This window comes from Strix aluco, chromosome 4 (assembly GCF_031877795.1).
Source record: "Strix aluco isolate bStrAlu1 chromosome 4, bStrAlu1.hap1, whole genome shotgun sequence".
Lineage (NCBI taxonomy): Eukaryota > Metazoa > Chordata > Aves > Strigiformes > Strigidae > Strix > Strix aluco.
The window spans coordinates 3,260,593-3,285,444 of NC_133934.1; the positions used below are offsets into that span (position 1 = coordinate 3,260,593).

The 24,852-nt window shown below is 51.6% G+C and overlaps 2 protein-coding genes across 12 annotated transcripts; both read left to right on the forward strand.

Moving 5' to 3' along the window:
• The first annotated feature begins 3,529 nt into the window (after nt 1-3,529).
• On the forward strand, nt 3,530-10,743 carry FASTKD5 (FAST kinase domains 5). Of its 6 annotated transcripts, none has more exons than XM_074821792.1 (2): nt 3,530-3,611; nt 7,999-10,743. In XM_074821792.1, the coding sequence occupies exon 2, from the start codon at nt 8,037-8,039 to the stop codon at nt 10,509-10,511; it is 2,475 nt and encodes an 824-aa protein (XP_074677893.1). In that variant the 5' UTR covers nt 3,530-3,611; nt 7,999-8,036; the 3' UTR covers nt 10,512-10,743. The 6 variants fall into 6 exon arrangements, with proteins under 6 accessions (XP_074677893.1, XP_074677894.1, XP_074677895.1 ...); XM_074821793.1 differs by lacking the exon at nt 3,530-3,611 and adding an exon at nt 4,139-4,218; XM_074821794.1 differs by lacking the exon at nt 3,530-3,611 and adding an exon at nt 4,156-4,204.
• UBOX5 (U-box domain containing 5) lies at nt 3,530-24,581 on the forward strand. Of its 6 annotated transcripts, none has more exons than XM_074821797.1 (5): nt 3,530-3,611; nt 15,000-15,096; nt 17,091-18,273; nt 21,564-21,725; nt 23,671-24,581. In XM_074821797.1, exons 2-5 carry the CDS (start codon nt 15,043-15,045, stop codon nt 23,880-23,882), a joined length of 1,611 nt encoding a protein of 536 aa, XP_074677898.1. In that variant the 5' UTR covers nt 3,530-3,611; nt 15,000-15,042; the 3' UTR covers nt 23,883-24,581. The 6 variants fall into 6 exon arrangements, with proteins under 6 accessions (XP_074677898.1, XP_074677899.1, XP_074677901.1 ...); XM_074821798.1 differs by lacking the exon at nt 3,530-3,611 and adding an exon at nt 4,119-4,204; XM_074821800.1 differs by lacking the exon at nt 3,530-3,611 and adding an exon at nt 5,114-5,145.
• The last annotated feature ends 271 nt before the right edge of the window (nt 24,582-24,852 follow it).

The following is a 24,852-nucleotide window of genomic DNA, read 5'->3' on the forward strand; positions in this document are numbered from 1 at the left end:
AGACCACCCAACATTCACGTAGGTCACTAAATTGCTCCCAAGCCTACGAACACAGGCTCCCAAGCCAGGCTCAGACCTGAGGGATTTCCAGGTGAGGACACACTGTGGAAGACAAGACTCAGGTGGAGATGTCAGGCATGGGCCTGGAGCCAGCCGTAGTGGTGGGAACCTGGCACGAGCTAACTCCCCTTCCCTCCTGTGCCAAGCCCTCGCTCGGAGCAGCCACCTCTCCCACTGCAGCATCCCTCTGGGGTTTCCCTGGCTCTGGGGCTCAGACACTGCCACTCCCCCCAGAGAAACCTCTGCTATGCTGGGGCTTGAGGCTGGGAAGGGAGATGGTTTGAGGGAGCTGCTGTCTGGGCTGCAGGGAATGGGGCAGGGAAGTGTGGGGTGTCCACTGATGGGCACCCTAATGCTGGGTTGGAGAACAGAGCTGCTTTCCCGGCACAGGCCTTTCACGCAGCTGAAGGAGTGGAAAACACAAGCAGTCAAAATGCATCAAATTTGTGCTGGATCCCCAGATGGTTGGGGTAGGGAGAAGGATGCTGCCAGGAAGGCAGTTTTGGAGGCTGACCCCAGACTGAGGTCCATTTTGCCTTCCCTCACAACCAGGGAGTTAACAGAATGTCCAAAAACTCCTGCCAATTTACAGGTTTTTACTCAAATCCCACCCCTGCTGCTTTGTCAGCGTCACATTACAGCTACATTGAGATCAACGTTATTTTTCTAAAACAACCAACAAATCCAGAACTTTTCCCAACATCAGCTTTGCTAGAGAGGTCTCCTGTCCTTTCACGACAAAGCTGATGCCTCCCAGGGCAAAGCAAGCGTGTCAGGGATTCCATGATTTCCCTCAGACCAGGTTTAAGATCCAAGGTACCATCAGCAATGCAAGGCTTTTATTACAGTTCATCACAACCACCGTGGCTCTCCTCCAACTCCATTTGGTCTCCTAAAGATGTGATTTCCTCAGTTGCCGCAGGATAAAAAGCTGATGTGAAGAAAGTGAAAAGGAAATTCACCTGGTAGAAAGATCAGGAAGGGATGCAAGTACCAACCAAGTCTATGTGCCAAGTCCAGCTTAATACACTTCCATGCTCAAGGCCTTATTTAATTACTGATTGCCAGTGCTTAAAGCCTGCAGTGAACAGGAGACAGATGTCTGGGCACAGCGGAGCCGTGAATATCTGAAATACTCAAAAGCTGTCTGGACCCAGCCCTGGCCAGCTGGCTCTTGGGAGCCCTGCCGGGGCAGGGGGTTGGACCAGATGACTTCCAGAGTCCCATCCCACCTCAACCACTCCGGTTCTCTCAGTAAGGCTGCAGTGACGGGCACCTCCACCGCACCCCATTGACAACCCCAATCCACACAGGAGTGGAGCAGCCTCCCAGAGGCTGCACTCAGGCTACCAGCTGCCATCCTCTCATCGCCCCCCACGCCCCAGAGCCAGACCCTGTCCCACGGCCCACAGCCAGCAGCCACCCCTTGTGAGGGACGCCCACCCCAGCACTCCCAGCAGGCCACCAGGGAGACGGCACCAGTGCACCCAGTCAGGCTGCTGCTGTCTGCTAGCTGATGCCTGCAAGCAGTTGGTGCTAATTGCTGTAATTGGGGCAAGAATGCGCCCAAGGACATAATTTTTGCAACTCTGATGGGTACAGCCCAGGGAGGGCAGAGAAACCAACAGACACCTGTGGGAGCCAAAGATAAGAAAACTGAGAAGCTTTACAGACAGCAATAAGCCAAGGCAAAGCCTGATATGAAAAAAGACTCAGAGTTCATGGACACTAAGAGACACCTCTTCAACAACCACTAGGGACCACCACAGACCACGCAAAACCCCCATGGAAGCCCCTCAGAGACTCTTTCCCAAATCTTAGTATGCTTGTGCAATGTATTAACATATGCATTAAATCCTCTGGAAATAGGCGTGGAAATTACAGAATCACAGAATCATCCAGGTTGGAAAGGACCTTGAAGATCATCCAGTCCAACCTCCAGCACTGACAGTTCCCAATTCCACCAGATCCCTCAGCGCTATGTTGACCCTGAATATTCTTTTTTTTTATTGTATATAATAAATGTGCTCTTGTCTTTTGACATGCCCGTGAGGTGGAGTGATCCCCTGTGCATCCAGCGCTGCAATAAAGAATGCCCGCCTTCTAAAACTTCAAATTAAGTCTTAGGGGGTTCTTTTGAGAGTGAATTTACTGCAGCAAGCACCACCCAGGGATCAGCTCCTGCAGGCTGCGGCCCAGATCCCCGGGGCTGCTGTGAGCCTCACAACCGCTCCCCAGGTCACACCCCCAGGGCATGCAGCCACCGCGGCTCGGGGCGTTTCCCGGAGGGGCAGCACCGAGCAGCCGAAGAACCCCCCAACCGCACCATCCTCAGGGGATCGAGTGCACCCTCAGTAAGTTTGCAGATGACACCCAGTTGGGTGGGAGTGTTGATCTGCTTGAGGATAGGGAGGCTCTGCAGAGAGACCTGGACAGGCTGGAGCGATGGGCTGAGGCCAACTGTAGGAGTTTCAATAAGGCCAAATGCCGGGTGCTGCACTTGGGCCACAACAACCCCCAGCAGCGCTACAGGCTTGGGGAGGAGTGGCTGGAGAGCTGCCAGTCAGAGAGGGACCTGGGGGGGATTGATTGATAATGAGCCAGCAGTGTGCCCAGGTGGCCAAGAAGGCCAATGGCATCCTGGCTTGTATCAGCACTAGCGTGGCCAGCAGGGACAGGGAAGGGATCTTACCCCTGGGCTCGGCACTGGTGAGGCCGCCCCTCGATGAGTGGGTTCAGTTTTGGGTCCCTCACTCCAAAAAGGCCATTGAATGACTCGAGCGTGTCCAGAGAAGGGCAACGGAGCTGGTGCAGGGTCTGGAGCACAGGTCTGATGGGGAGCGGCTGAGGGAACTGGGGGGGTTTAGTGTGGAGAAGAGGAGGCTGAGGGGAGACCTCATGGCCCTCTCCGACTCCCTGAAAGGAGGGTGCAGAGAGGGGGGATGAGTCTCTTGAGCCAAGGAACCAGCGGCAGGCCAAGAGGGAATGGCCTCAAGCTGCGCCAGGGCAGGGTCAGACTGGCTCTTAGGAAGGATTTCTTTGCAGAAGGGGTTGTTGGGCGTTGGAATGGGCTGCCCAGGGCAGGGGGGGAGTCCCCATCCCTGGAGGGGTTGAAGAGTCGGGTTGAACCAGCGCTGAGGGATCTGGTGGAGTTGGGAACGGTCAGTGTGAGGGTTAATGGTTGGACTGGAGGATCTCCAAGGTCCCTTCCAACCCAGACGATTCTGTGATTCTGTGATCCTCCATGGCCGCGCACCGACATGGCGGCCCCTCTTTGGGCAGCCACGTGACTCCTCCCCCCTCCACCGGCACCTGTGTCACATGACACCCGCTCCCACATCACGTGGGGCCGGGCCGCGCCGCGCGCCGCTGGCGCCACCTGCCGGCCGCCCGCGCCGCTGCCGCCGCCGCGCGGGACCCCGCTCGGCTGCCGTACGGCCGGAAGTGCGTCACCGTCAGGTGGCCGGAAGTCGGCGGGAGGCGACGGGGGCGGCCGGGCGAAGGGGCTGGCGGGCGGCAGGGCCAGAGCCGGCGGCGGGCGCCGGGCCCCGGTGAGTGCGAGCGGGCAGCGCGGGCCGCCACGTCCCCTTCCCCCCCTCGGCCCCTTCCCCGCGCCCTCCCCTCAGCAGCGCCGCCCCCTCAGCGGGGCAGCGGCGGGGGCGGCGCAGGCGCATGCGCGGAGCCCCCCCGCCCCCGTCCGGGGGCAGCGGCGGCGGGGGCTGCGCTGCCCCGTGTGCGTGTGTGTATAGGTACTGCAGATGTGTCGGCACAGCCTGTGGGGAAGGAGCGGGGCTCGGGCTTCCAGCAGGGCCCGCTGGGGGCCGGGCCTGGCGGCCGCGCCGCCACCGGTTGTGGTGGTGGCGGCGGTGGCCGAGCCCTTCATCGTGCCTGCTGCCTTCTGGTGCCGGCGGGGGCTTGAAAGGGAGGGAAAAAAGCACAAACAAAGGAAAAAGTGACGCTTTTGCACTCTGACGTCATAATCTGTTAGGGGATAAAAACCCTTCCTTTTCTGTTATTTTTCTCTTCAGCCCAGGCACAAGTGCTAACTGTAGGCTCTTGGCTAAACCGAGCTGGTTTACCCCCAACATTGATCGGATCTGAAGTGCCTCACACGTACCGAGGAGACGCCGTCTGCCCTTTTATTGTCCGTGGTGCTGGGTAGGGGGAAGCACGGGACGGGGCGGTGCGCTGCAGGGGTGGGTGGTCTCCTAGCGTGGATCCTGTGAGGGTTTTCCGGTGCTGCTGAAAATCCCTTTGAGTGTTTCAGAGGGACCAAAAGCAGGGACAGCGTTTCAGGGTGCACCGATATCCCTTTTCACAGAGCTAATACTCTGAAGCGGGTGGCATCCCTCCAGGAATGTTGTTTTCCCTGGTGTTCAGCTAACGCTCAGCTGTGCAGTTGCACTCTTGGCCAAGAGCTCAGCTCTAAGTGTGACACACAGACACGTACACAAAGATGTTTCCATCCCAGAGGACCTCTCTAAAGTGCATTCGCAGCTTGCAGGGCCCAGCTCCAAAACTGGCTTTCTGGCTGGCTTTTTGGAGTCCCTGGAAGTGAAATTTCTGGAGAGACTTGCCCAGAGGTGGGAAGGAGTTTGGCTGTGTACGAACGAGAAGCACAGTGGGAGGAGGAAGGCAGGCTGATTACTCAGGGTAACGGGAAGAGAGGGAAATCAAGGAGAGGAGTTAGAAGAGAAATGCTGTAAGAAACTTCAGAAATCACAAAGATTTAGGCTGGGGGTGTGTGAAAGTCTTGGGCAAAAGGCCACTTAGAGCCAGCCTGTTTCTTTCAAAGGTGCTTGAAGTATCTCAACCCATGCCGACCTTGCTCCCCTGCACGTGGTCTTCTCTTTTTTTTTGCTGTGTTTAGAGCAAGGGAGGAGAGAAATATTCTCTTTACTGAATAGCTTCCCAAATGCCTTACAGCTTAACGCTAAACTACACAGATGGTATTAGCAGCCTGCGACGCTCACCTTCAGAGTTTTCAGTGTGCGAACGCTGTGACTTTGATTCTCTGCCTTTGAAGTGGGGCTGTCGTCGCCAAGAGGGGTGTTTCTGGTAACAGCAGAGTGCTGTGTTTTGTAGGTATTATCACCTTTCAAAAGCAAATAGAAGTGGTTTTAACTAAATGGCCTGTCTCTCAGTAGTGCTTGCGTGTTTCTCAACAATAGAAAAATAGAAGACATGCAAATAGAGTCAGACAAGAAAGCTTCTCGGAAAGCCTAGGCCGGATAAGCCTCCTCTTGTCCAAGATCATCTTTGCAGCTTGGACCAGCCCCTCGGAGTGTTCTCCAGGACAAGCTCTGTGAGGTACTAGAAGTGGAGATGATGCCGGAGGGGATGGGGTCTCCTCCCCCCAGCCAGGGTGCAGGTCTGAGCCTTGCCTACTTCACTGCTGCCTGTCTCCAGCCACATGAAGATGGCACCTGTCACTTGCGGCCAGTTCAGGCTGGATGTCCCAGCCAGTAGAGCCAGAAATGACATTTTCATCAAACATTTCTTTGTGCTAAACAGGAGAGCTTTGAAATCCAGCTCCTGCTTGCTGCTGCTGTTGGCTTTGTGAGGCCTGGGCTGTGCCGCAGCATCCCAGCTCCTGGCTGGGGTTTTACTGTGCAGGTTCTGAGGGGGCTTTTCCTTTCCCCAGCTTGCAAGACAGTCAGGAGGGGGTAGAGTCTCTCCTCGCTGTTGTGATTTGACTTCTCACGCTGGAGGGGGACGGTCACGGCCTTGCAGCTGCCTGTGGGGCAGGGAGTAGCACAGCCCTAAGGGTCAGCAGAGCCTGATCTGCACCAGCAGGCTGCCTCGTGATATGCTTTGAGATACAAATAAGGTGCCTGGCAAGCTTAGCGGCTACTGAGCGTCTCACAATATTTATCAGTCGTTTACTAGTCACCTTAAAAACACATTGGCCTCTTTCTTGTACCCTCCTCCTTGTGTGGTTGTCTCCAGAAATCTTAATTTCAGTTTGCCTTCCCTGGTTTTTGCCCCAGAGCCTCCCGTTCTCCACCCAGGTTGCTTTTTTCACCTCTCCTGCTGTGGTGGCTGAGAGGGTTACTGCTCTGGCAGCTTCTCCTCACCCACCAGCTGGCAGTTGGTGCCTCCAAGCTCTGCCCGTGGAGCAGAGGATGTGAGATCTCCTTGGCTGCCTCAGTGCGAGTTGACACGGTCAGTCCCAGAGGGCTGAATTGAGCCCCTTGACTTTGCACTGGAGCAGATCGGGAGCATTCCCATGCCAACTCCGTGCTGAGATCCTGTCCTCGGACAGAAGCTGAGCCCTGACGAGACAGAGGTGAAGCTGCCTGGTGAGAGAACAGCCTGCAGAGAGCCAGATCAGAGATGTCTTGCGTGCCTGTCTGCTGTTACTGCTTTTGCTGCTGGGCGAGAGTTCAGGGCGCATAAGAGACAGCCAAGGCTGCTGCAGGGAACCACCCCAGCAACAGGCAGCACCTCACATCTGGCACCAAGAGGGAGCAAAGACCGTCACTTCAACTCTCCCTGTCCTCCCTCCCTTCCCATCTCGCCCTTCCTTGAGAGGAGCTGATGCTTCGGCGTTGCGATGCAGGAATAGATTGTCTAATGGGTCATGGCAGACGGGGGGTTCTTGTACTCAAAAACCAAAAAGTCCAGCTTATATTCAGCTAGAGCTGCTTGTGATCTCCCATCCCACTGCAGCCTCCTCAGATACCCCAAAGCCACAGTGTTCAGCCCACATTTTCTTCCCCCGAGGTATCCATTTTGCTGGTGCAAAACTGAGTTTGCCTGCACCGCTGGGACTTCTTGATCCAGCCCTAACCAGGAAGCCGCACATATAAGCAGAGCTCAGAGGGATTCCCATAAAGGATTTATTTCCCCCGTGTGGGGAGCACAGAAGCTAATGTGTATTGCAGTGTCTCTGCCAAGCTTTGGCTTTCCTGATTGCTTGGCGCTCTGGGGTAGTGAGGGCACAAGGGATTTTAAAGAAGTTGAAAAGGACTGGGCTAATGCATCTTTGGGGTTGGCCACACGTGGTGGGATAGGGGTGTGTTACACAGAACGCTGACCTGGTGCTTTTTTTTTAATCAGCATCTGAATCATCGTAAACAGGCTCGTTTGGCAACTTGTGCGGGCTGGCAGCACGCAGCTGAACTCCTGACAAATTTCTCATTCTCACCCTCTGTGCTGTAGCTGGTTTAGGCAGGAGTTAGGGAGGCACCAGGCATTTTTAAGCTTTCTGTACCCTAAAACTATGGGAAGCACTCCCAAGTCTGAAGTGTAAAGCTCTGTTCCCTCTGGTTCTCAGCTTGGGATGTAGCATCTCATAATGATTTGTCTTGCTTCTCCCATACTCTTCCCCCACTTTGTTCTGGGGCCACATTTCTCCTTTCAACTAATCTTCATCTTCAGGTTATGGGCCAACTTTCACTCTGTGGACTGGTTTTGCGGAGACTTTGCTCACAGCCTCCACGTACTGTTTTCAAGCGCGAAGAGCAGTGCAACACCCTGGATATTTCAACAACTTCTCGGGTGGTGGTTGGTGTTTCAGACTATGGTGACCAAAGTAGCAGAATGCTCTGTTTAAATACGTAAAAGTTCCCTGAAGCTGCAGTGCTACTGCAAAAATATGTTTTCATTGTTTAGAATGAAAAAAAAGCAGTTTGTGTCTCTTAAAAATGAAAAAGATAGGAGTTTTTTCTTAAATCCCATAGTCCCTGCCAGGTTAGGTAATGCCCAACTGCTGTGTAGCCCAACTTCGGGTGTGTCAGGTCACCTGGGTGCTTGTCTTGAACTGCTTTTGCATGAGGTGATGTTTGATAGCGGCTGCCGTACAGCTTTGCAGGGAAGCAGCTGCCCTGGCTAGGGGAAACACTGGCATCGCCTCACTTTCGGTAGCGTAAAGGATAAATTAAAGTGCTTCGTGTTAGGTGGAAGCCACTCATTCTTCGTCTGCCCTTTTTTCAGTACCTGGAAGCAATTCTGACCCCAGTAAATTGTGATCCATGGCTACAGTGCTAATATACCGAAGATTTCCAAGGCTGAGCAGGGTGACTCCATTTTCGACTACAGCCAAGTACAAGGCCAAGAGTGGAAACAGCAAAAGTGAGCAGAAAAAGGAAGACAACCCAGAAACAGCCAACACCAGAACCGAATCTGTGGCTACAATCCAGTTGCTGAATCCGCTGGACTACAGAGTATTGTATAATCCATCTGCCTATGCCAAAACCAGAGGTGCCTCCCAGCAGCATGCTGCTAGGAGCAGTGGCCAGGCTCTCGGTGACACTTTCACCAGCCCTGACACCTCACAGCTTCAACATACGTTCAGCACCGCCTCTTCTCGAGCTTTGCCACCCCTCAGAAATGCCCCACCAAAGCCCGAGTCCAAACGGCTCCTCAAGCAGACCACCTCGGCACGTCTCTCTGTGGCACAAACCAAGGAGGAAGCAGAAAAGGAAAAAAGGGAGATGCATGACTCCAAGGAGGACCCTCGCATGTTTCAGAAAGGGAGGCCTGAATACAGATCTCTCAGCTATGACAGGTTTGAGCCAGTAGAGACGCTTCCTTTAGAAGAAGGTGACTCGATTTTATGCAGTGTGGCCGTCTGCAAGGGCAGCCAGAGCCCAGGAACTATCGCGGATTATTTTCGCAAGCTGAGTCGTTTACCAGTGGAACACCACACGGCGCTGGTGTCCAATCCCAGGTTTAATACACTGTGTCACTGTGCTGTCAGGAATCTCGGGTCGTTCAGCACTTCAGATCTCATCGATATTTTAAAGGCTTGCGTCCGTTTGGTTCTTCCACCCACCCACCCTCTGCTGAACGCGTGCGAGAACGAATTCTGCCGGCGGGTGTGGGACATGAACCTGGACCAGGTGCTGCTGGTGGCTGATTGCTGGCGCTGTCTGGAGCGTAGCGTGCCTTCCTACCTGAGCATTTTGTTTAGCTACGCCAACATGAACTGGAAAGACCTCACTTTGGCCAGGTTTGTTCAGCTCGTTTACATCATAGGGGAAGGCCGGAGGTCACCCACAGACTTGATGCAGAAGATAGAGAGCATGATTTTGAAGTACTTGGACTCCTTCACCTTGGAGGAGGTGGGTGCTGTCTGCTTAGGGCTCTTCAAGTCCCTCAGTGGTATCTCTGACCACGTCATGAGAAAAGTCGCAGACAGAGTCTCCCTGCAGATAGAAGACATGAGCACTTATGCTTTGGTGAACGTGCTTAAAATACTCCGTTACACTCGCATGGACCACTTACCCCTCTTGAAGGAACTTGGGAAGGTTATTCCCGCTCGGATTCCTGCGACGAACATCCAGGGCATCATGCACATCGCTCTTACCTGTTCATCCCTACACTACTTTGATGAAGGCATTATGGCTGCCGTAGCCACGTCTTTGCCTTCTAGGGTGACTTACTGCCGAAGCAAAGATGCTGCCAAGTTCTTGTGGTCATTTGGATGCCTGGACTATGAACCTCCAAACGAGGAGGAGTTTTACTCCAGCCTGATAGAGCAGATGTATAGAAAATTCCATGAATTTGGGAAGTTTCCAGAGCATCTCCTTACTGGTTTGCTTGGCCTGGCATTTGTCAAACGCTTCCCAGAGGAGCTGATAGACTATGCTTTGAGGGATGAGTTTGTCCGCAAAACAAGAGATAGTAAATATGAGCTCAGAAAGGACCTGTTTACCCTTAGTAAGAGCGTTGAAATTGAGTGCCCCAGCTACCAAGGGAGCCGCCTTCCACCTCAGCTTTCTCAAGAGATTACCGAGATGATTCTGAATTTTGCAGAGCAAGAAATCTATGTCAGGCATGAAATTGTGGAAGCCACATCTCTTCTCGAGAGCATGTTAGGTGGCCCTGAGTATGTGAAGAACCACATGATCCTGCCTCACACGAGATCGAGTGATCTGGAGGTTCATTTGGCCATGGATGGACATCCCATCCCTTTCAACTTCAAAGACCCTGTTGCAGATAAGAAACTAAAAGACATTGGAGTTAGTCTAACGGATGACTTACTGACTCAGCTTATAAAAGGGAGATCTAACAGCCACTCTCCTGTGGAAGTGGAAAATGAAGCCAGGCCTCGCAGTCAGGAGAGAGGGGACGAAGCACGAACGCCACACGTGGGGGATCATGCTGCGCTTTCAGGTGGAACTCTTATCACAGATGCCAGATTGCAAGTTGAGCCTAAATCGGGGCGCAGTCTTGAAACCCCCCCGTCTCTTACACTGAATCACCAGCCTCGGGGGGTGAAACTGGCTCTTCAGGTGTCCAACCGAAACCACTACTGCTACTGCTCCAAGCGGCTCTTGGGGCTGCACCGCTTGAAACGGCGGCAGCTGCAGCAGTTGGGCTACGTGGTGGTTGAGCTTCCCTTTTGGGAATGGTTTCCTCTGCTCAAACGCACGCGTTTGGAGAAACTGAGCTACCTCCATTACAAAGTGTTTGACCCAGCGCTGCTTAGCAGGGCTGGCTAGCCTGATGGCGTGCTTGCTCAGAGGCTGACACGGCTTCCCAGATGCATCTCTCTTTCTGGTTACTGGTTAAAATGGCCTCTTGAGTGTTGGTTAAGTTGGTTGCTCTGTGTGCTCAGGCTGCCTTGCTGTATTAGCCAGTTCTGCTCTGCTGACAGTCATGTGTCCCGTGCTCTCCTTTTATACGTAGATCCTCACATGCTTCCATCACAAATAAAAACTACTGTCCTATTCATTTTTCTCCGTGATTACATTTTTCTCCGCCCTAAATGAAAGTGGATGGATTTGGTGACTCCGTGAGAGCAGAACTGTGATATTTGGTAGAGAATTGGAATGATTTTTAGTCATGAAGCTGACCTGGGTGCCAGGAACTCATATACATATTTCCTTACCGTTTCCATCACCACCGAGCTGGGGCTGGTGAGCATGCAGTCTGAGTTTCTCCTTTAGGAGCTGTGCATGAGCAGGACAGAGTGTGAAAGCTGAGTGGTGAGATGGAAGCTGAGGCTGAGGGTTGGGCTGCTCTGACTCTGAGACATTAATTTTGTGCTCAGCTCTCCGCAGTGCCTGGCAGAGAGGATTTGACCCTGTTGATAACGTCTGCCACCAAATGGGGCCAACAGATCCACCTCGAGGTGATTCCCCTGCCTGGGTGACAGTGAGTCCTGTGCAAACTAGAATGCAAACTCTAGCTGTGCGGAGCATCTGCTCTGGAGGCTGCTGTTTTCACCCTCCGTCACATGGCTCACCGTGTTATTTTCTTGCTCGGGATGTGGTGCAGTGTCTGATTTCTGCACATTTCTGCCATTCTGAGGACAGAGTGGCTGGCTTCTTCCTGAGCTTTCCGGAGGTGGTTCTTTCCGAGAGGAGAGACATTTCCTGAGGTGCACAGGGCAGGCTCTACATCTGACCAGAGCTGAAGGGATTTTTTCACAGGGAGCAGCAGAAACTCTCGTTCCCACTGCAAAAGCAGCCGAGCTGTTCTCACTATTTTGTAGTCCAGTGTTTCAAGGCGTACTGAGGTGGAGGATGGGGAAGAGAGGTGGCAGTAAGCAGCTTGCTGTCCCAAGACACATACTGTATATTATCTCATTTTGGCTGCCTGCTTTAAATTGTCTGGGCTGGGTTTTTTCCCTCTCCCTTAAATACTCAGCATTATGAAGCCCCGTAGTTCATTGTCAACTGTTCACATTTGTTATTGCGGTAGCTCTCTAGTCTTATGTAGGACACCAGGAAAGCACTTCAAGACTAGCTCCAAAAAGCCTGGGTTTAAATTACTGGTCCAAGACCAGAGAGGATCGTGCTGGCGTAGAGAAGTAGAGAGTACAGTCCTTCAGGTCTGCATTTCACCGCCTCAGTCAGAAGATCTTTGTTCACCTTGGGGAAGTCACGCACTCGAGAGAGACATTTGTGTGACATCCTGATGGCACTTCGTAGTCTTTGAGTCTTTTGTGATCTTCGAGTCGTTTGTTTTGACAAGTAATGACTTTAGTAATGCACTTCTGTGGGTGTTGTATTTTTAAACTGTTTGTAAATTCAGAACCTCCTTCGTGCCACAACCACGTGAGTTGTCGTTTGCACGGGAGACCTCCACACAAGTTTGGGGCATAATGGCAGCAGTAGCCATAGGAAGCCACATCTGCTGCCCTGTCCCATTCTTTTTCCAGAGGTTTTTACAGTCTGGATTTCCCAAGCTCTTGCTTCAGACCAGGCTCATTGCTAGAAGGGTCTTGGGCTCACTGTCCCCATCTGATCCTGGTGGCTCCTCTGATCTGTTCCTCTCGCCTGCTTTTTGCCTGTCCCTGCTGATTCTTGTTCCCAGCCTGCATCTCTGGCCTCAGCCAGCCCCCATCTGTGGCCTCAGCCAGCCCCTTTACTTTCCTATCACTGTGTCCAGCCAGTTCTTGCTTTCCTTCTTTACACAGAAGCTTAGTCCTAATCTCATTCCAGTTTCTCATTTAATCTGTCCCTCATCCCCACTGTCTGTCTTCTGAGTTGTGTTTTCATGGGAAGAGTAGAAAAACCACAGCCATGGGTAAAAGCAACTCAGGGGTCAACTTTTGCTGTGAAGCAAGTGTAGCAGAGCTTTTCAGAATAAGGGAGAGCAGTGACTTGGACATGCAGAATAATGCATTTTCTTACAGAGAAGTTGAACCTGGAAAAATTAGCCTGAGTTGAAGTCTGTCAGGGTCACAAACAGGTAGGAGAAAATCCTATAAAATATACCGATATTAGATATATATTAGATATATATATTAGATAGATAGCTCCTCGTGCCACAGAACAAGGAGCAACTGAATTGAAAGCAAGTTTAGTGGGAGAATAAATTGTTTGTAATTAACCAGAGCTAATTGCCACAGACCATTAAAAGCATGGTAGAAAAGGATGAAGGTTTAGGACGCAACCTCACTAACAGCCTTAAGCTTGGAAGAAGAGGTGAGTCTGTTCTGAGCTTGCACCCATCCGTGATTTGCCTAACACAAGACAGCACTAGGAAAGAGGAGGTTGCATGACTGCAAGATCCATGGGAGCATTTGGCATCTGCTGTGGACAGGAGCTCGACAGACAGCGACTCGTGAGAAGTGAGTTCTGAAAGCGATGAGTTTGCAGGGATGCAGAGGTGAAGGTGCCTCTCCCCGTCATTCAGGGAAGGTCTCACTGAGACTTGCTGAATGCGAGTGCACCAGTCTGGTCAGATCGGAACAGAGAAGTCTTCAGCCCAAGAAAGAGACGTGAGGAGAAATAGGACAGAGGGTGAACCGTGAGTCATTCCAAGAAAAGGGAGCGGAGAGTGTTGATTTGCCATTTTTCGTAGTGCCAGCTCTGAGGGTCAAGCTAATTTACCAGCCACAGGTTCAAAACGAACCAAAAAGAGTAGTTTTGTCGCACAGCCTGTAGTTAAATCGCCAATCTCACTCCCACAAGATGTGGATGCCAAAAGTCAGACCAGTTTAAAAGCCTGTTTGAACAGTCCCTCACTGGCAGCCCTGTACTGGAAGCCTCTCAGGTTCGGAAAGACAGGAAAGTTTTATTGGAGGAGCGTTGGTTTCTGCTTGCCCTGTTCCTATGTTCCCTGTTGAGGAGCAGGAATTGCTCCTGATGCTGTCAGACCAAATATTGGGCTGGAAGGGGTGCTTGTCTGGCCCGCTGCACCTTCCCTTAGCTTCACCCCTGCTTGGGTCAAGCATTGACATTATAACCTTGAAGCTCTGCTTCTCTGCAGGCTTGGCTTCTGTTTTGTTGATTTTTATATGTGGGCTTTGTACCTTGGATACCACATTTCTCATTTCAGACTGTTGCACAGACCGGCCTGCACCCGCAGGCTTAGCAGGCAGGCAAGGCGAGCTGGTAACGCTCTGCATTTCAGTGGCTGCACCAGCGTGGCCCCAGAATTCCCATTTCATTTCAGCTGAACTAACAGTTTCAGTTGAAAAATCATTAAAGGGCTGCTGGTTCTTTAAGAAAGCAACAGGCTCCTAATTTGCAAGGTTGCCCAAAGCAATGGCGTATTAAAACTAAGGTTAACATAAGGTTAAAACTCTTACCTCGCAGATAATTTTATTCTTAAAAGGGATCTGATATAACCAATTCGAGTCGCCTTTTTTTCAGTGGAAAAGAAGGTGTGTTCACTTGAGTTTCTTTAATGAACATTGTCAGAACGCTCAGCAGACACATATAATCTTCCTCGGAGCTATCAAATGCCCTCTGCTCCCTCAGAGCTATTAAACACCGATTATTAATATTTGTGTTTAATCTCAGCTTACATCTGAGGCTCCCAACGCCCTCAAGAAACGTTTCTCTTCGCGGCAGCGGCGTGTTAGTGCTGACTGGTGTTACCCTTGTCCCGAGAGGCCCCGTCCAAGCTTGTCGTGTTGGGTGTTGTCCAAGAGCACAGGCAGGTTCTGTCTCAAACTGCTGAAGGCAGCAGATAGATGTGGCATGGAGTGGGGGTGGGGGGTGGAAACTGGGCACGGAGACAAAACAGGCAGTTCAAGGCCGCACGGTGGGGATGGACACCGGCTCTTTCTGCCCCACAGCAGTGAGGGGCTGCGTGCCCTGGTCAGGTCACGGAGCAGCCCGTGTCCTCCAGGGCCGACTGAGGCCACTGGGAGCTCACACCGATTCCTCTGACAACCTCATGGCGTAGTTGATGCTTTACCATATCTACAAAACCTCCCGCATCCTTGATAAACTTTCAGATCTGATTGCTAGTCTATCCGTAAGTAAGACTTTTTTAGTTAAAAAATAGACATTTTCTCTTTGATGTTTCTCCAGGGGTTCACTAATTAATATTAATACAATTTTTTCTCTTGATCCCATCCCTCCACCAGTCATATGGGTTTATATTGGCTTCACCTCCTGGACTCAGATCTGAGCTGCGTTTTAGGAACTACCGAGCTTGTAATTCATACAGGCTCCAAGACACGAAAACCTTTCACTGTTCATTCGTATTCACTTTCTTTATTTTCCTTTTTTTTTTTTTTCCACAAGCTGAATCTGATGCTCAGAAAGTGAGCTTTCTCCAACTGCCAAGATGGTAATAAACGTCTGTCTCCCACAGTTCAAGCCAAGAATTCACTGCAACAAGGTAAAATAATGATGGGGGTGGGGGGGTAGGGAGATGGAGGGGTGGAGGGCTGGGGAGGGCTTGTTCGGTGCTCATCTGTGATAATTAGCAGTGTTTCTGGAAGACTGATTTTTGGCTGGCCATGCCAGGCTTTCCTGAGAAAACAAAGCAAAGGCAACTCACAGCAAACTCCTGTCATTTTGTGTGGTCTGGCTGGTTCAGAGAGGGATTTTAACATGGGAGGCTCTGTATGTCCACTGACAGCAGAAGCATTAAAGACAGATGCAGGTAAAGTGTAGGCTTTTCAGTCTGCAGAGCTGAGAGCATTTTTATCAATTAAAATGCTTTTCCAGTGATGTGGGAGGGTTGTGATTTGGGTGGTTTTGCTCACAGCTTTCTCTTCCAAGCTCACCAGTCTCCTGTCATTCCCAGCAAGGAGGTTCTGTGAATTGATGTGGGGAATCTGTCCTCCTGGACCCCCTTCCCCTTTTGTGCTTCTGTCTTGAGAGAGTCCCTGATGTGTGACCACTAAGAGAACCTGTGTCTGGGTGCTTGGGATCTGCAGCTCACTTGAAGATAAAGTGGAGCTGAAGGCTGAGTACTTTGAAAAATCAGTATTGAGAGATTTCCCAGAAGTTACTCTTCAGACTTTGCTTTGTCCTGTCTATGCTTTGGCCAATGTCTGCCAGGTAGTGTTAGAACACCGTATAACCTCGTGTGACTGCTCTGATGTGGCACACACTACTTCTTGGAGGGAAGAAGCCCTAATTTTGCAGGATCTTGTAACAAGACAGTGTTATGTGCTTACAGGTGTGTGTGCTTTGACTTGAGATACCTTTTTCTTTGCCATATTACAGCTTTCCCTTTGTCCAGTAGAATGCACAGCTCTTGACAATGTTTGCTGAAATTACAAGTACTCATGTTTTCACTCAGCATCATCAGAATCTCTTAGAAACTAACTCGGTTTTAATTCAAAGCCATTTTTTAATTGTAAGTCTCCCCACTGACTCACGCCCCAAAATCCAAGACAACCTTGGATTTGTAAGTATTATGCTGTAAAAACAGCAGTAGAGGTGTGACCATCCATCTGTGTGGTGTGTTGAGAGAGCCAGCGCTGCTACTGAGGTTTGGTGTGACCGTTGTGATCAGAAGGGTGTGGAGTGATCCCCCAAAATCCAAGACAACCTTGGATTTGTAAGTATTATGCTGTAAAAACAGCAGTAGAGGTGTGACCGTCCATCACACCAACTGAGGTTTGGTGTGACTGTTGTGATCAGGAGGGTGTGGAGTGACCAGATTAAGCAGGTGGAATAACTAGATATTCCTTGCTGTTATTTGTTCCTTTAGCAAGTGCTGCAGACTTTCTAAGCCTCAGTGCTTCCAGGAGAAGGAATGGGTAGAGCCAGTCTGCCCAGGAGCAGACCAGAGGGTGGGATTGCATCTTCTGGGAGACATGGGATGGGGCCCAGCCTGGTTAGACGCATCTCCCGCAGGGATGGGTAGGGTTGATCCCAGGGCAGGACAAGGCAGTCGGCTAACTGAGCTCCAGATTTCTCTGGGATCCTGTAACTGCGTGATTCCGAGTACGCGTCCAAGTGGCAGGATAAGCTGACAATGTTTCACTGCTGCTGAAGGAGAGGAGACTCCCATCTCCTCCACGCACACACGCTCTGCTCCCAGCCACGCTCTCCCACTTGATTTAGTTCGCTGACCCAGCCAAAACCACAAACCATCCATAATTTTTCACTCTTTTAGCAGTTAAATCAGCTCTGCAAATGGCTGGCCAGGTAACAGAGGGGGCAGAGAAGAGCGGATGGGACTGCGTGGCTGGAGGAGTGGGGAGTGGGTCTGTTCTGCCCAGCAGCAGGGATCTCCTGGGTTGTCTCAGCTGCACGTGAAACCATGGTCTTGGTTCCTAGTTGATGTCATCTTGTGAATCTGCGTAAGTGCTTGTGAAATTAGTTTCCTTTTATCTTCTTGCTTCAAATTAAATCCTGTTTTCTCCTGAAACACAGATTTCTGCTGATGGTTATGAAGTGGAGAATCTGATCTCTGAAGACCTTGCCAGGAGAAATCGTGGTTTCCGCAGCGAATACTTCATCAAACCTCCAGTCCACGTCACGATCTCTTTTCCCTTCAACATTGAGATCTGCAGGATTAATATTGACATCTCATCCGGGGGATACCAAACCTTCTCCGGGCTTGAAGTTCACACCTCTACCTCATGCAATAAAACCTCTTGGCAGAGCCCTGAGGGTCAGTTCTCAGGTCTGGCCGGTCAGCCTGTGTCAGACAAAGACACTTTCACATTGGTGGGCAAAGCTGTCTTAAAAAATCAAAGCAAAGTGACGTTCGGCCACAGAGGCTTCAAGCCGAGGCCTCCCTTCCATCAGATGGAAAACGTCTTCTCCTACCCTGGCTCTGCATCTCAAGACCTCTGGAACAAAGGGCCCGCCTCGCTGAGCAATGTGTCGCACTTAAAAATCTGCATCACCCACGTGGCCGGAGGCGGCTTGCCTTGCATTAAGAGGCTGGAGGTGTGGGGACAACCTGCCAAATCGTGCCCACAGGAGGTGATCGAGGGTGTCTTTCAGGTGGCCTCCCAGTTCTTCGCCCAGGATGTGGGCAGCCTCAAGCCAGAGCTTTGGACGCCGATGGAGAGCGACTGCGTGCCCTTCAGTGCTAACGACAGCGAGCAGCAGACCCTCCGCAAGCTGGTGGATGTTGTCCAAGATATCCCTGAAGAATTCCTAGACCCCATCACTCTGGAGATCATGACCTTCCCCATGCTCCTGCCCTCTGGGAAGGTGATCGACCAGACCACCTTGGAAAAATGCAACCGGAGTGAGGCGTCTTGGGGCAGGGTACCCAGCGATCCTTTCACTGGGGTGGCCTTCAGCCAGCACTCGCAGCCCCTACCTCACCCGACCCTCAAGGCCAGGATAGACCACTTCCTCTTACAGCACAGCATCCCCGGCACCAACCTGCTCGGAAGGGCTCATGCCTCGGAAATGCTCGTACCTTCTTCCATAACAATGTCTTCTCTGAAAAGGAAAATGGACTGTATGGATCAGAGCTCTGTGCAGCCACCTTATTTTTCTTCTACAAACTTACTTGTCACGTCTACCTCAGAGAACAGTGCTAAAAAAATGAAAACTGACAATGACTCGCATTTGATCCAAATGGACTGTTCGACAGGTATCGTGGCTCCCTAAGTCACTTGTGTTTCTTGAGTGTCTTGACAGCCCAGGGCCAGGTTTTTAAGCCGGGAGGCTCCAGTACGGATTCCCATCCTGCCTCTAGAAAGCTTTAAGGCCATTGTATTTTGCTGTTGCTAGATGTCATGGAAATCAGGTCATCATCTCGGTCAGCTCCCCTCTCCTCAGCACAACCTTCCATCCCCAGATGGGCTTTGTTCCCATTTTGTTTCATTTTTTCTTCATCTCTAGGCTCATCGTTCTGATCGTGCAACCTGTGCAGACCGTTTCACAACCCTCTTGTTTGCTCAGGTCGCTGTGTTTCCCTTTCAGTTTGTATTTCCTTTCTCCTCCTTGCTTTCAAGCCACTGCCTGTGTGGAGATAATGTTTTTCTCACAGTGTGCTGGTTTGAAGTTTCTTTATCATGGGTGATTTATCATCGCAGCCATCTGATATGTTCTTGCATCAGCGAGAAAATACGCAACAGCAGGAAAAAAAAAATGTCTGGTGAGGCAGTGGGGATGGCACGGGGAGTCCTGGCTGGTGTGGATCTTCTCACAAGGAGTGAGGTGGGGAGGAAAGCAGGAACAGGGCACTAATCCTGCTCACAGATTTCCCTGGCCAGGCACTGCCAGCGTGGGCTCTCAGTGCAGCTGGTTCCCTGCGCACTCAGCGTCACTGCGCAGGTTGTGTCCCTGGGACACACTGGCTCTTTACCCTCTCACGGGGCTGCTCTTGCTGTGGCAGAGGCTGAGCTTGGGGAGTGTGTTGCTGCACGGCCTCCGGGCTACGCTCATCTGGAACAAACAGCATCAAGGGAATTGCAGGCAGTGCTGCCTTCAGAGCAGGGAGGAGAAGACAGCACAGGCTGTGAGAGACTCGCACAGGATTTGCAGTTAAGGCAGAAAACCAGGTAGAGACATTAGATAAGGGATGTGACTTGTGTCTACATGGGAAAGAAATGGGCACTGGTTTCCTTTTAGCCTTGCGTTTCTCAGCAATCTCATAGCAGCGCCGCTGCACGTGAGCTCCAGCAGGCAGAAAAACAGTCCAGACCTGCAACCCTGAGATAAATTTTTGGTTCAGTTTTGGGCCCCTCACTCCAAAAAGGCCGTTGAATGACTCGAGCGTGTCCAGAGAAGGAGCTGGTGCAGGGTCTGGAGCACAGGTGTGATGGGGAGCGGCTGAGGGAACTGGGGGGGTTTAGTGTGGAGAAGAGGAGGCTGAGGGGAGACCTCATCGCCCTCTCCAACTGCCTGAAAGGAGGGTGCAGAGAGGGGGGATGAGTCTCTTGAGCCAAGGAACCAGCGGCAGGCCAAGAGGGAATGGCCTCAAGCTGCGCCAGGGCAGGGTCAGACTGGCTCTTAGGAAGGATTTCTTTGCAGAAGGGGTTGTTGGGCGTTGGAATGGGCTGCCCAGGGCAGGGGGGGAGTCCCCATCCCTGGAGGGGTTGAAGAGTCGGGTTGACCCAGCATTGAGGGATCTGGTGGAGTTGGGAACGGTCAGTGTGAGGGTTAATGGTTGGACTGGAGGATCTTCAAGGTCTTTTCCAACCGTGATGATGATTCTGTGAAATTACCTGAAAAGCTGAGTGCTTTCCCCCACCTCGGTCCCCAGCCGTGCCACAGCTCCTGTCCAGGCGGCGCAGACAGACCTTGGGATCCACGGAGCGCTGGGAGCAGGAGAGTGGGATATTCTGTAGGTGCAGCAGCATTCACGTGCTGGGGTGGGCAGGAGTGGTGAGGAGACATCGGTCTTTAGAAAGCAAAGGTGATCTGTGTTTAAATACCAAGGAGATTCACACCTCCCTCCCCAAAATGTTTGCTCTTTGTGGTTTGTTCTCTAATGACTACTACCTTCAGCCTCCAGTCCGTGGGGAAGAGTGTGGCTCGCAGGCTCCTTGTGACTCTTTTGCCCAAATCTGCATGTATTTTGCCATGTTTATTTTCTCCCTTGTTGGCACAGGAATTCCTGAAACGTATCGGAGTTGCTGGCAGCGCAACCATTCTGTGGATATAACTGTAGTGCACACAGCAACACTTATATCTTCGCTCTGGTATCGTTAAACTGAGTTACTGCTTTAGGTAATAATCCCACTGGAGGAGGAAGGTAAATTTAAGCTGGGAACTGGGAAAGAGATGTCTTTAGCAATCTTTATTTAGATTTAGAGGCGCTTGAAGAGAGCAGCCGTGTGTGAGTCTGTTGCAAACAGCCTGGTTTGAGTAGGATTGTATAAATACACGGTGCGTGGGTATCTTCTGGCCACCTAAGGGCTCTCTCTCTAGGCAGGTAAGTCGAGTTTTCTTGTGTCTGTAAAGGTGGCCCACAGCTTCTGACTACTGTTAACGCCTGCTTGTACCTGTCACTCCCTTCACCTTTCTCCAAAATTGCCCAAAAGTAGTTTCGAGGAAACAGTTGGTTGTTTGATTTTAAACAAATTCTTTAAAGACTTGACTGAAAATAATTGCTGTTTGGTGGTACTGGAAAGAGGAGGAAGAAGTCAGACTGCACATTTCCACTCTGCTCTCTCAGTCTAGAGCTCATTCCATGTTTTAGGAGGACTCATTAGTTAGTTTTATTGCGGAAGCGTGTAACAGCTCCCGCTGGGGATGTGCCCCAGCCCCCCCAGAGCAGGGACTGCCCTGCCGGGGTCCTGGAGCTCCTGGGGGAGCCGTGCCCATACGTAAATAAAAGCACAGTGCTCGGCCCAGGGAGCTCATGCTTCAGTATTTCATCAGCCTTGATTGCTGTAGCAAATGTGCATCACTAATTCAAAGGTCTTCCTTTGGGAGATGGATTTAACAGAATTAGTGATGCAGACAACATTCTCTTAATGCATAGTCTTAATTAACGCCTTTGGTATTGCACAGGACAAAATGCTGCAGGGAAGGGTCCTACCCTGTGCCTTTGGCTTTATCCCTTGACTCAGAACTGGGACAGAGGGACTCTTAGTGGAGCGGGCTGAGGGAGAGAAGTGAATTTTCTGGACTATTTGGTGTTTTGCCCTTTTCAAACCTGCAGATACAAGCCAGCACCTGAATGTTCAGTGGCACTGGGGCATGACATGCACGTCTGACAGTATCCCTAGGACTTTTCATCTTTAGGACCCAAAGGAGATGAGGCACTGCATCCCTATCCTGGCACCTCAGTGGGGAAAAGAGACCTGTCAAGGGAACAAAAAACTCCTAAAATCCCGAGCGTTGTCCCAGAGGTTCAGAGGCAAAGCAGCGTTTTTGTTGGGTATTGTTTTTCCTGGCATCCTCTTCTTGAGCTTGTGCTTCTCTTTGCAGATCCGGTCTCTCACGAACAAAAACTATCGGAGAGTTTGGACAGTGCCTTGAACTCGGCGCTCAGCTCGATGCCCTCGTTTACGGCCAAGCTGATGAAAAGCCAGCAGCAGGCGCAGAGCGAGGGAGGCTGCAGCAGTTCCTGGAGTGTGGGCACCCTCCTTGGTAAGCTACAAGCACCTCTGGTTCGGCTTGGGAGCGAGAGAGGAGAGGAGAACTGGGACTGGGTTAACAGGGAGGGTTATGCTGTGGCACAGCATCTTTCTATGCCTCTTCAGACCCCAAAATATTATATATTCAATATAAAAATATTATATTGTCTCCCAGCAAGCTTTACTTAGCAATCCTGAACTACTGCTTTTTTATCTCGGCAGTTTTAATGGTTTATTCTCTCAGTGAGGCAGGTTAGACCTTGCTGACCCCCAGAAAGTGGGGTGTGTTGTCCACGTCCACAGTCAGAGCACACTTGAGCATGATCCTATGATTTGCCAGCGTTGGCTGTCGCTTGTCTGCGCTGCCCAAGGACCGTCCTGGATGGGTTGTGCTGGGACACGGTGCTCAGCCCAGCCTGCACCAGGTTAGTTCAGACTCAGAGCTGGCCCCGCATCAAGGCTTTGGCTGTTCCTGGAGCTCTGTGATTTGGGCTGAGTGGCTTAAATGGTGCCCGTTGGCTGCACAGAGCAAGCTGGGGTGTTGCCACGTGGATGGGGAATGAGTCTGGTGTGGAGATGCAGCTGGAAAGGAGTAAATCAGGCAAATACCACGTCGCATGCTGACCCTTAATAGGAACAGGTAACAGTGGCAACATCGCAGGCCGAGCAGCCATGTGTGTGCCCAGAATCCCAGCGGGTTTGAATATATATATAGGCCAGGCTGTTGGGTCCTCACAGTTTTCATCCCACCTGATGCTAATCCAGCTGCGTCCGCATTCCCAAAATTATTTCTTTGGGGTGCAACAAAGCATTGAACCATCATATATCCGTCCTCAGGCTGATGCCCGAACTGCTGGCCTGCTCCTCTTCTTCCCCTGTGTTCAGTTTTGGGCCCCTCACTCCAAAATGGCCATTGAATGACTCGAGCGTGTCCAGAGAAGGGCAACGGAGCTGGTGCAGGGTCTGGAGCACAGGTGTGATGGGGAGCGGCTGAGGGAACTGGGGGGGTTTAGTCTGGAGAAGAGGAGGCTGAGGGGAGACCTCATGGCCCTCTACAACTCCCTGAAAGGAGGGTGCAGAGAGGGGGGATGAGTCTCTTGAGCCAAGGAACCAGCGGCAGGACAAGAGGGAATGGCCTCAAGCTGCGCCAGGGCAGGGTCAGACTGGCTCTTAGGAAGGATTTCTTTGCAGAAGGGGTTGTTGGGCGTTGGAATGGGCTGCCCAGGGCAGGGGGGGAGTCCCCATCCCTGGAGGGGTTGAAGAGTCGGGTTGACCCAGCGCTGAGGGATCTGGTGGAGTTGGGAACGGTCAGTGTGAGGTTCATGGTTGGACTGGAGGATCTTCAGGGTCTTTTCCAACCTTGATGATTCTGTGAAATTCCCCTGAGTGAGGATCTGCCCGCTCATGGCAGAGAAGAGGGTTCAGAGGGACCGAGTGACCCTGAGAACAGGTGGGGGCTGTGCAGTCCCAGTGGCTGTGTGTCTCTCTCTCTCTCTCTTGGAATAGCTTTTGCTGTTGCACAGTGACATTAAGCTATTAAGCTTTTTCCTGTCCCCTTTAAAATTGCTGCTGTTTAAGAGTTGACTGAGTAGCCCTTGATAGGTGGTGTGTGACAGGAATGCAAAGTGATACCTAAAGCGTTTCGCTCGGGAATCGGTGGGTTTAATCCGAGCGTTGGAAGAGCGGAAGGGAGGCTGATTTAGTCTCAGCAAAAGTGAAAAGCCCTTTACAGTCATCTGTCCTCAATTAAAAGCCTGATGGTGCAAATGCTGACGTGATCCAGCCCGCTCTGAGCGCAGCCTGCCCTAGAAGCTGGGCCCTTCCCTTTCTTTATGGTAGTGACAGAGAAAAGGGGCCGCGGGCCTGAGCCACGAGTGCTCATAGGATCAGGTACATGAGGGGTGGCACAGCGTGGCCTTGTCACCCCCCCAGAGCCGCTTCTCCTGTCGCCTTTGCAGAGCACGGCAGGAGCAGCCAGACCCAAGGATGCACTTCCTGTGGCAAAACCTTCTCTTCTTATTTCAAAACGGAGCCCATTTACCAGCTTCCCTGCAGCCACCTGGTGTGTCGCCCGTGCTTGGCCGAGAAGCAGAAGTCCCTGTCGTCGATACTGTGCGGGAGTTGTAAAAGGTCAGCTGCCACCCAGGACGTCAGGAGGGTGCACTTCTGAGGCAGCGCCTGCCGCGGCCTCGCCGGGAGGACGAGAGCAAGGGGCTGCTGCTGTTCCCTGGGTCCGTCTCGATCCATAGGAGGACGAAGGCCTTCGGAGAGCTGGCCAAGAAGAGCGCCCGTGATGGCGGAGAGGACTTGGTCTTCTTGTGCTTACAGAGTAGTGGGGGGTGGGGGGTTAGAGCATCGCGCCAGAGCAAAGTGATCTGAGGATAATAAAAGCCATAGCTTCTTTAACAAGGAATATGTATTTATACAGAACTGATTTCCACCTGTCGCACCCGCCCTCTTACCACCATCCCAGTGGCTCAGTGGTTTAGCATAGGTGCCTTTTGGACTGTGAGTTTAGCTTCCCCGTGAGTTAAAACCATTTATACATATTTGACGAGCAGCCGTTCGGTCGTGGACCAGGCGAAGTCCTTGTGATTGACAACATGCGAGCTACCTGACCTCTCCCCTTCCCCGCCTCGCTCCCCTCCTCCCCGTGGGAGCACGTTCACCCTGGAGTCCAGCAAGTCACGAAGAGAGGCCGTGGTTAATGCGTGAGTAACCGGCAGCGATCTCATCCTGCTCGTACGAACTCGTGTAGAAAAGCCATCGCATTACACCAAACGTCACTCTCGGTTGATGTCGTGTGACTGGACCAGCTCCCGTCTGGCTGATAGACATTTAAGCCTTAATAAAATGATGTTTAAAGTCAGGTTCTCTTTCTGACTCGTAATTGGTCTCATTGTGCGTCTTAATGATTCCGTGGAGTGAATCTCTTTGCAGAATGCTGAATAAATGGGCGGAAAAAGCTTAAGTTGACACAAAGGATCAGCAGAACCGAGGCGTTACCGCAGCAGCTGCGTGGAATTCTGTGATTCTGTGATTCTGTGACCGTCACAGGGTTGAGACTCAGATCCCTAAACCCGAGGAGGTCTGGTCTTCAAAGAGCTGTTCAGGAAAAAACCAGGAGGAAAATCACTCGG